The 10436-nt window shown below is 52.7% G+C and overlaps 2 protein-coding genes across 3 annotated transcripts; both read right to left on the reverse strand.

The window, feature by feature from the left end:
• Positions 1–222: 222 nt before the first annotated feature.
• On the reverse strand, positions 223–8176 carry LOC136524798 (uncharacterized). 2 transcript variants are annotated; one of them, XM_066518044.1, is made up of 5 exons: positions 7553–8176; positions 7000–7422; positions 6659–6908; positions 883–995; positions 223–787 (listed from the first exon to the last, which is right to left on the reverse strand). In XM_066518044.1, the coding sequence occupies exons 1-5, from the start codon at positions 8084–8086 to the stop codon at positions 764–766; spliced, it is 1344 nt and encodes a 447-aa protein (XP_066374141.1). In that variant the 5' UTR covers positions 8087–8176; the 3' UTR covers positions 223–763. The 2 variants fall into 2 exon arrangements, with proteins under 2 accessions (XP_066374141.1, XP_066374140.1); XM_066518043.1 differs by having other exon boundaries at positions 223–995.
• Positions 8177–9270: 1094 nt separating this feature from the next.
• On the reverse strand, positions 9271–10045 carry LOC136519764 (uncharacterized). Its single transcript, XM_066513136.1, has one exon. It carries the CDS (start codon positions 9845–9847, stop codon positions 9293–9295), a length of 555 nt encoding a protein of 184 aa, XP_066369233.1. The 5' UTR covers positions 9848–10045; the 3' UTR covers positions 9271–9292.
• Between the last annotated feature and the right edge of the window lie 391 nt (positions 10046–10436).

The following is a 10436-nucleotide window of genomic DNA, read 5'->3' on the forward strand; positions in this document are numbered from 1 at the left end:
TTCACTGATTACTTGATTAGGCCCGCCCGTTTGCATCCCTACTATGTGAAATAAGGTGAGGAACAGGGATCACACCTTTCTACCGCACTGATTACTTGATTAGGCCCGCCCGTTTGCATCCCTACTAAGTGAAATAAGGTGACGAACAGGGATCACACCTTTCTACCGCTCAAGACATTTGAACAAGAACATTATCAATCTGATGTATGCATGCATGCCAACATTTCATTTGTAGCAATTACATTTCTGATATTGAAAATGAAATTGACTGGAAGATGTAGCAATTTCATTTGTAGCAATTTGCCAACATTCCAGTACAGGCATGTAATTGCAACATCTTCCAGCCAATCCATGCCAACATTTCATTTGTAGCAATTTGCCAACATTCCAGTCAATTTGCAACATCTTCCAGCCAACCCATGCCAACATTTCATTTGTAGCAATTTGCCAACATTCCAGTCAATTTGCAACATCTTCCAGCCAATCCATGGCAACATCATTAGCAGAGCACACATGACTACAGCAAAGGCAGCCAATTGGGCAGCCAAATCAGACCTATTCCAAGAGAAAGTTGAACCTATAACAGAGCACAAGAGGAGAAAACCATTCCCAGAGAAAGCTAAATGTATCAGTCTCTATGTGAAAGCTAAATGTATCAGTCTCTATGTGCAAGCATATGATAGTCTGAATGATGAAAACAGCATGTTTTCAAATGTGGGCTACAATTAGCCGAATCTCTAGTAGCATGAATAGGTTCGTTGACTCAAGGGTCCCGCCGGCAACAGGCCTGCATTGTAAAGTATGCCGATCATTATGATCGCAAAGAGGAAAACCAGTATAAGCATGAGTATTATTATATGGTAGCGTAGTTGCGGAACGTACCAGCACAAGGAACATAAAGTGCAAAGCGGTGGCAAACCACAGACAGTAGCGACGACAATTGTTATTCTCAATGCCCAACATCCAGTAGAAGTGTATGGCGAAGATGTTAATACCTACAATGGACATGGAGAAGCAGGTCAGAGTAGCTAAATAAGCGACATGCCAGCGACCAAAGAGTTTTCAAACCCTAATTTCCTACTAGGGTCTAAACGCCGCTTAGGTCGTAGTCTGCGCTTCTTTTGTTCGCAGATCACGTATTTGTTCCCTTCCAGACTGATCGCTATGGCATCGACTGGAGGTGGAAGAGGGGGAGATGAGACCGTGGCCGGCGATGGAGTTTCCAAGCCGAACATTGCAGATCTCCTGAAGAAGCTGAATTTGACAGAGGAGGAAGAAGCTGTCCTGGACTTCAGTGATGATGAGGGCGATGTCGAGATCCCGATGGTGGAGTTGGCGGTGGTAGGGAAAGTTCTCTCCCCTACAACCGTTCATGTGCATACGGTGCGTGCGGCCATGAAACCGGCATGGGGGAACCCCTGTGGCCTGAAGCTTCGCGCCATTGGTGAGAAGGGTGATAATTTATTTGTTGCCGAACTGGGGAGCAAGATGGACATGGTGAGGGTCCTGTCGGGCGCCCCATGGATGGTGGGTAGACATGCGGTGATTTTGCAGCAATATGATGAAAGATTGAGTGCTTCTGAAATTGTTTTTGACCGTATGGAGATTTGGGCGAGGATCCTGAACCTTCCTCTAGGGTGGATGAACCAACAGAGGGGGAGCCGGGCGATGGGACTCATCGGCATCAAGATGGACGTAGATGCAGATGGAAAGGCTAGCGGGCGTTCCTACGTGCTCAGGTAGCCATTGAGATTGAGAAACCCCTCCGCAGGGGGGTGTTACTTCGGGTGAACAAGAATGAGGATCTTAAATGGTTTGGGTACAATATGAGCGGCTGCCCTTCTTTTGCTTTGCTTGTGGCATCTTGGGGCACTCGGAAGTGGAGTGCTCGCACCCGGTTCCACGTAACGAGCTAGGGAAGCTGCCGTATGATGTACCACTAGGGGCGCCTGAAGAGAGGAGGAGGAGGCTGCGGTCTTTCGCTGAGGCGGTAGCAGAATCATGGGGCAGTGGTTCGTCGTCAGGCTCTCGACCACCTCGGACGCAGTTCAGCAAATCGGAACAGTCCAGGTCGAGGAAGGGAGATGGCGGCTCCTGTCACTCCTCCTCAAACCCGAGAGAGGAGGAGGAGGAGCTGGAAGTCCAGTCGCCACTGAAGGATGCTGCAGAAACTGTGGAGAGGGCAAAAGGGCAGGCTAATCGGAAACTTGACATGGCCGTGAACGAGCAGATGGCCGTGGACGAGCAGCGGCCACATCGAAAGAGAAAGTCAAAGGTGACAGCACCGACCCTGCAGACACCGGACCTAAACTCTCCGGAGGTGGGTGTCGGTGCCATTGTGCCGGCAGGGCAGGTAAACTCAAGGGTGACCCAGCTGGATGGTGGTACGGAGAGTAGTGGGGGGAGTTTGGAGGAGACCTTAAAGAAGCAAAGAAGGGGTTCGTCTTCACATAATGCACGATCTGCGGCGGCTGAGAGTTGCAGCCCCCACCGGGCACAATGAAAATATTGTGCCTGAACTGCCGGGGCCTAGGGCAGCCCGAGGCAGCTCGTGATCTTCGTAGCCTTTGTGAGCTACACCGGCCCGTGCTCGTGTTTCTCTCAGAGACACGTTTCTTTTCGGACAGAGTGGATGGACTTCTGAGGTCGCTTGGTTTCACGAGCGGGCTGGGAGTTGGAACTAGAGGGAGTGGTGGTGGCTTCGCGATGCTCTGGAAGGAGGAGTTGGTTGTTAAGCTGCAAAGTTTAGATAAACTGTATATGTTTCGATCACTGATCCGGCAACTAATGCAGAGAAGTGGAGGTTTACAGGCTTTTTTATGGAGAAGCTAAGAGAGCTCAGGTATAGAAGTTGGGACTTGGGAGTGTTTGAAATTCCTGAATACTCGCTCTTCCTTACCGTGGCTTTGTGTTGGTGATTTTAATGAGGTGCTGCATGCTAGCGAACAGTTTGGCGGTGTGGGGAGAGCGGAGAGGCAAATGGATGGTTTCAGGGAGGCGGTGTCAGTATGTGGCTTTACAGACCTAGGCTACATCGGCCTCCCATACACATGGGACAATAGACAAGAGGGAAACAGGAACGTCAAGATGAGATTGGATCATGGTCTTGCTAATGCGTCCTTTCTCAGCCTCTTTCGACAAGTGAAAATCTGGCATGTCCAAAATACACTGTCAGATCATTGTTGCTTGGTGGTGGAATGACTTGAACACAATTCAAGAAGGAGGCACAAGAAGAATTTTAGATATGAGAATATGTGGCAAAGAGATCCAGCCTATATGGCCCATATCAGGGACGCTTGGAGCCCACACTCGGGTGCAGCATCTCTGAATGACGTTCAGGCGAAGTTGAGAGGAGTGCAGTCCAGTCTCCAAGGCTGGGAGCAGGACATCTTTGGGTCGGTGCGGAAGTCATTGGCCAGCCTTCGGCGTGAGTTGGAGGAGGAGAGGGGACGTTCTATTGGCTCTGGTCCCTCTCGGCGGGAATTTCAAATTATGGGTTCGGAGATGCTGTCCAGAGAGGAAATAATGGAAAAACAGCGGTCGAGGATGGAATGGCTGAAAGATGGAGACCGGAACACAGCGTTCTTCCAGGCCAAATCACGGGTGAGAGCGAAACGAAACAATATTTCTTCTCTCAAACGTGAGGATGGTTCGGTAGCGCTTGATCAGGCTGAAATTGAGGAAGTGGCATCCACTTTTTATAAGAATTTGTTCACAGCTCAAGATGATTTAGATCCTAACCTCATTTTGCAGCATGTTCCTAGAAAAATTAATGAGACTATGAATGACCGATTGCTGAGGCCATACTCAGCTGGGGAAGTGGAGAGAGCTCTGTTTGCGATGGGGGCCAACAAGGCTCCTAGACCCGATGGCTTTACAGCAGGGTTCTATCAGCTTCACTGGGATCTTTTGGGAGCGAATGTGACTGATGGGGTGCTGGAGTTTTTAAATGGTGGAATTTTACCAGAAAATCTTAATAGAACGACATTAGTTCTAATACCAAAGACAAGGAATCCACAGGAGATGAAGGAGTTCAGACTGATCTCTCTTTGTAATGTGCTATATAAAATTTGTTCCAAGGTACTGGCGCTACAACTGAGGGAATTCTTGGATGAAATTATTGCAGAAGAGCAGAGCGCGTTTGTACCTGGCAGGTTGATTACAGACAATATTTTGGTGGCTTATGAGTGCATCCACTATCTGAAGAGGAAGAAGGGCAAACTCGGGGCATGTGCTGTCAAACTAGATATGGCCAAAGATTATGATAGAGTGGAATGGGAATACCTGAGGGGCATTATGCTCAAGCTTGGCTTCCATGCTTCCTTTGTGGATTTGGCGATGAAATGTGTTACTTCAGTATCGTTTTCTGTTAGAGTGAATGGAACCTTGACTGAGTCTTTCAAACCTACTCAGGGTATTAGACAGGGGGATCCGATTTCTCCCTATTTATTTCTGTTATGTTCAGAAGGGCTCTCTTGTCTTTTGACATCGATTGGTCCAATGCATCTCTCCAGGGGTGTTCGAGTTGGAATACACTCTCCCTGGGTTTCGCATCTTCTCTTTGTGGATGACTGCATTGTCTTCTCAGAAGCGACGCATGGAGGGGCCAACAGATTACTGGAGATTCTGGAGAAATATAGTAAGGGCTCTGGACAACTAGTTAATAGAGAGAAGTCGGCCATTTTCTTTAGCAAGAATTGTTCTCAACAGATGAGGGACATGGTGTGCAATGGTTTGCAAATCTATAAAGAGGCTCTTGCTGAGAAGTATTTGGGTCTCCCAACGGAGGTAGGCCGTGATGTTAGTGGGACCTTCGAGTATCTACCAACTCAGGTGAAAGGCAAAATTCAAGGTTGGTGTAGGCATGAGGCTAGCTGTGCAGGAAGGGAAGTGTTGCTGAAATCCATTGCTCAAGCTGTGCCCACATATTCGATGAGCTGTTTTTTATTGCCTCTGAATATTTGCAAGAAGATCAAATCGGCAACAGCAAACTATTGGTGGGGGAGTTCTGCAGATAACAAACACCTCCACTGGCTGAGTTGGGACCGGCTGACCATGCCCAAATGCAAAGGGGGCATGGGGTTTCGGGATCTCAGAAGTTTTAATCTTGCAATGCTTGGCAAGCAAGGATGGCGGCTGATTATGAGACCGGATTCACTCTGTGCTAGGGTCCTAAAAGGGCGGTATTTCCACGATTCGGATTTCATGCTAGCCACAAGGAAGAAACGTGCCAGTTCAACTTGTCGTGCAATCCTGGCGGGCCGGGAACCGTTGCAAATGGGACTGATCAAAACGATAGCCAATGGAGACACGACACGGATTTGGCGAGATAGATGGATAGCCAAGCACTTTGATGCTAGGCCGATTACTCCCAGAGTCGATCAGCAGCTTGAGATGGTTTCTCAACTGCTTACAGGGAGCGGACAATGGAATGAAACTCTTGTGCGAGAGCAATTTTTACCAATTGATGCTGAGGCCATACCTCGCCAGCCTTTGGGGCATGGTCAACTTGACTCTTGGGCCTGGGAGAAGGAACGTTTTGGGGTCTACACTGTAAAGTCAGCGTACAAGTTGCTGTATAACCGGAAAATGGAAGGAATGCATGGCCACCAACCGAGCTCATCGGATGATCGACTATGGAAGTCGGTTTGGAAATTATCAGTACCGCCCAAGGTGAAAGTCTTTTGGTGGAGGGTTCTCCACGAGTTCTTGCCGGCTAAACAAATCTTACACAGAAGGCACATTGAACCACTTGCCTACTGCGAGATTTGTGGTGATCCGGAAGAATCCATCAGACATGTGCTACTAGAATGCAGTGTGGCAAAAGAGTTCTGGCTTTAGGTGAGGGAGGCGATCAGACTGAAAATCCCGAACCTGAACTCGGTCACCTGGGCTTCTGACCTGCTCCTGGATATTTGCTCTGAACGTGACTGATCGGTCATCCTGTGCGGAATGTGGGCACTATGGATGAGGAGGAACAAAAGGAGGCATGGGGAACAGACGGTAACCCTGCAACAGGCGGTCATCTGGGCGCGCGATACGGCTGTTGATCTTTGGAATCTCCTGGAACCGGTTGGGCAGCAGGGCAGGGTGCAGCAGATGCCAAGGTGGAAGCCGCTGGACCCTGGGTGCCTGAAACTGAATACAGATGCAGCCTTCTATGCAGATCAAGGCAGCGGGGCGACTGCATGTGTTATCCGAGATCATCATGGAGAGTTCATTCATGCACAGGCGATCTGGTATGGAAATCTCATTGATGCAGGTATGGGTGAACCTTTGGCCTGTAGGGATGCAGTGAGATTGGCACGTCATCTCGGTTTGCAGCAGGTTCAGGTGGAGACGGATTGCCTCGAACTTGTTCAACTGTCGGAAAAGAAGGAGCTGCACCCATCCCTACTTGATCCGGTGCTGACAGAGATTAATGAGCTGAAGCTTGCCTTTAGTGAGTTCGTGTTTAAATTTGTTAGTCGATCATGTAATAAGATAGCTCATGTACTAGCAAAACAAGTCACGCATACAAACCAGTCGGAGGTGTGGCATGAAACCCCGACCTGTGTGCGCGACTTGATGCTTTCTGAGGCTCAGGCCGTTCAAATATAAATGAAAGGCAAGCTGGTCACACACAAAAAAAAAAAACTATCAAAGACAGAGAACATACCGTACATCCCAACCCGGGCTGCTAGCTGTGCATAGCAGACCTCTATCCAAGATCGCGCATACGAGCTGCAAACGGCACCAGACGCCACAATGGTCCACCATAAAGAGAGAGCTAAATTTATGTGCCATCTGTCATCGCCTGCGAGTACGAGATTCTTAGCTGGATTTCCATTGGTGGCTGCCAGGTACGGGGCTAGAGTGAGCGAGCCGCACAAGGCGTACTCCAGCCAACCGGACCTCCTCTCGTCTCCCTGCAGCAATCATACAGTGCAATTAGTAAAGCGAAACGCATGGCAAGCAGAATGCCGGTGAGACAACTCCCAAGAACTAAAGCAGGCTCACCTGACCAGGACCAGGCGCTGTCGGTGGCGGCGGCGGCGGCGGCGCGTTCTGGCCGGGGACAACTGCACTCTCTCTCTGGCGCGCCCGCTGCGTAGCAGCGTGCTGCACTGCGGCCATGGCATCAGAAGCTTTGAGGTACTCCTGGCACGCGGCCGCCAACTGCACCACTGGGTTACGGAGGATAATCTGCCGAGAGTTGGCTGCTCCTTTCACACCCATGGCCGCGGCCTCGAGGCCATTCACGGCTGCCTTCACGCTGCTTGGGCTGTCCGCTTGCTGCAACGCGTCCCTGGCCGCTACCAGGCTCTGATGGGGCACGGCGAGGTTTTCCGCAGACACAACGATCTCGCCGGCTAGCTTTACCAAATGGTCGGGCCTCGCCGCCTCATTGCGCACGAAGTCGATGGCCGTCCTCGCGGCGCCCTGTTAGCATCGAAAGAGGTAACACATCAGGAGCCCCAACAGGCCAAGAACAGGGCATAAACCCAAACTGTTCGACGAGAAAAACTGACCAGATCGAATACACGAATTTCCCAAATAACCGGTCGCGTACCTGCAGAGCGGTGGGCGTGGACCCGGTGGCAAGAAGAGTCTGCTCAACGTCCCCAATGCGGTGTCCCCGACGCCTCCAGAATAACCACCACGGCGCAGACCGATTCCGATGGCTCTGCTCCTCCACGGCGCGGCGCACCTTCTCCATCGCCGCTGCGGCCTCCCGGTGTTCGCCGCACTGACGCGCCAAATCTGCCGCGGCGTCTCGGAGGTTGTCGTGGCCGACGCCGAGCACCGCCTGCAGCGCGGTCGCCGCTCCGAGGAGGCCGGAGACGGCCCGCGTCCTCCCCTCGCTCTCCACCTCCTCCAGCGCGGTCGCGGCTCCACGGAGGCCGGATACTGCTAGCATCGTCCCCCCGCTCTCCACCTGGTTCAGCGCAATCGCGGCCGCCGGGATGTGGTCGGCGTTCGCGCCTTCGGCCGCGAGCGCGACGCTGCGGGCGCGCGTCACCAGGTCGGCGGCGCTGGCGCGGAGAGCCGCCTCGCCCAAAAAGGAGATGGCGCGAGCAGCTGCATCGATGGTCTCCTCGTCCATCTCCGCTGCTGAGGGAGGGCGGTGGACGGGTGGCGATGGCCGGCGCTGGACGGGTGGCGATGGCCCCGTGAGCGGGAGGGTGCGGGGGAATGTGGAGGGGATTGCCGTTGGGTTGGTGGAAGGCGGAAGTCGGAGACTCGGAGGAGGGGTAAAGACTGTCTAACGCAGAGAGGGAAAGCCCACAGCTGGGCCCGGGCCCAGAAGAAAGATGGCCCATATTTGTATGGCCCAACCTTTCAGGCTGCCTGCATCACTTCTCGGCTTCTCTCTAACGGAGGAAGACGACGTAGACAAACGTCCGAGGGCCGACCGCAGAAGCCGGCGGCGGCGGAGCCAAGGAGGAGCAGGTGATGAGCGAGGTGCACCTGGGCTGCCCGCCTCACTTCTCCAGTTCTCCGGCCTCCATATCTCCCACTTCAGCTTCTCCTCACGGCCCCTAGGTACTAGCACCTCACGCCAAGCGCGCTTTTCGTCATACACCTTCCCTGCACTGCCTCTTAGTGCTAACGGAGGAGAGATTGTCGGGACATGGCAAGATTTGTACTCTCCTGAACTTTGATTCGGTGTTTTCAGGGCCATCTGGGACAACGATGGTGTTGTTGGCGGCGGGAGCGAGTTAGCCGCAGCAACGAGTGGTTTTGTAAGACTGTCTCCAACGAGCGGACCTAAAATCAATACGCATTCGATGGTTTGGGTACCGGCACAGTGGAAAGAACCCGGACCCAAAAACTATCCTTTTCGAACAGGCGACGCAAACAAGAAGCCGCGCTCCTCCGCCCGCTTGTACGAGCTCCGACAGAAGGGGCACGCCGTCCAGAACTCCAGCCACCACCACCCGTGCTCAGCAGCCAGCCCTCTGTTCTGTTTGACAAGAAGGAGAAGGAAGAAGGAACCAACAAGACCGGAGGGGAAGACGAACCTAGCTCCAGCCAACAACCATCCCGTACGTACATTGTGACAGGTGAGATAGTTTGGGAGGTTGCTCTGCTCCTTTCTTGCCTCTTGCATTTTCTTCTCTCGCTCGCGCCCCAATCTTCTTGCGGTTTACTAGTACGAGTACTAGCTGTTGCTGTCTTCTCTGCCTCGCGACATTTCCTGGCATTTCAATCGGTTGCTGCACGCGGTCTCTTGCAGTCGCTACAACAAGGAAGGGAAACAAGGCCGCCGCGTCGCCATGGGAGTCCTCTTCTCGTGCCCCGCCGACGACTACGACCTGCTGGACCTGCAGGAGGAAGCACCGGCGCCGGCGACGTCCTCCACCGCGGGCGCCGGGGAGCCAGCGCCGGTCATCCTCAGGGCGTCGCTGGGCTCCGGCAAGCTGCGCATCGAGTGGTCGAGGCTGGCCCCGGGCGGCAGCTGGAGGATGGCGAGCGGGTCCGGGTGGCCCGAGGGGCCCATGGACTGGGAGGCGAGGAGGACGTCGGCGACGGCGAGTAGCTCGTCGGCGTCGGGGAGGAGCGGGTCCGCCTCCACCTCCCGCTCTGCGAAGCGCTTGCAGCCGACGAGGTCACGCGCCGCGAGGAGCTTCTCGGCGATCTCTAGCCCGCCTCGCCGTGCCGGCCATGGACTCGCCTCACTGAGCCGGTCCGCCTCGCCCCGCTGGCCGCTCCCTGCCGTGTTCCCGCCTGGCCGCGCCCCGTCGCGGTCCCACCTGGCCCCGTCATCGTCCACAGCACCGGACATTTGGGTCGAGGAGAGAGACGACATAGATTTGCGTTCTCCATCACCTCCCACCCAAAATGGGTTCGCCATTTGCGTCATCTGTTGGACCGTATGTTTTTGCCATAAAGCGACGTGGAGCAGGCATTTTGCGTTTGGGTACCGTGATACGTCGGCTGTTGGAGATAGTCTAAGCTGTTACGAAACGGTGCCCGCCAACATACAACTATTCATCGGTGATCTCATCTAATTAGATGTGCAGTTAGGATTAAGATCAGTATAGCAGTTAATCCCATCACCAAGGGGCCTATCCTTTAGTGAACGGTTGTCTCTTGGAGACACCCCCTCAAATGTATATAATCCCCTTTACGGACAATGAAAATGAGTTGTTCCCAAAATCTTGTTCATTATATTCACTGTTTAATACGTTATCAGTACTTTCGCGCTTCAGGACAGAGAGAACGACAACGACAATTCCACATGCCCCTGAACCCTATCATTTCTATGGGGGTCAATCTAATGGAGGAGGAATTATGCCTAGTGGACAGTGGTACCACTAATTCTATACTTAGAGAAACAAAATATTTTCAAACTCTTACAAAAAGACAAGGAAAAGTTTTGGCAATCGCCGAGCGCGATGCTACAATAGTTGGCTCTGGTCGTGCCACTATTGTACTCCCATGGGTACTCA

Source organism: Miscanthus floridulus, chromosome 18, assembly GCF_019320115.1.
Source record: "Miscanthus floridulus cultivar M001 chromosome 18, ASM1932011v1, whole genome shotgun sequence".
NCBI lineage: Eukaryota > Viridiplantae > Streptophyta > Magnoliopsida > Poales > Poaceae > Miscanthus > Miscanthus floridulus.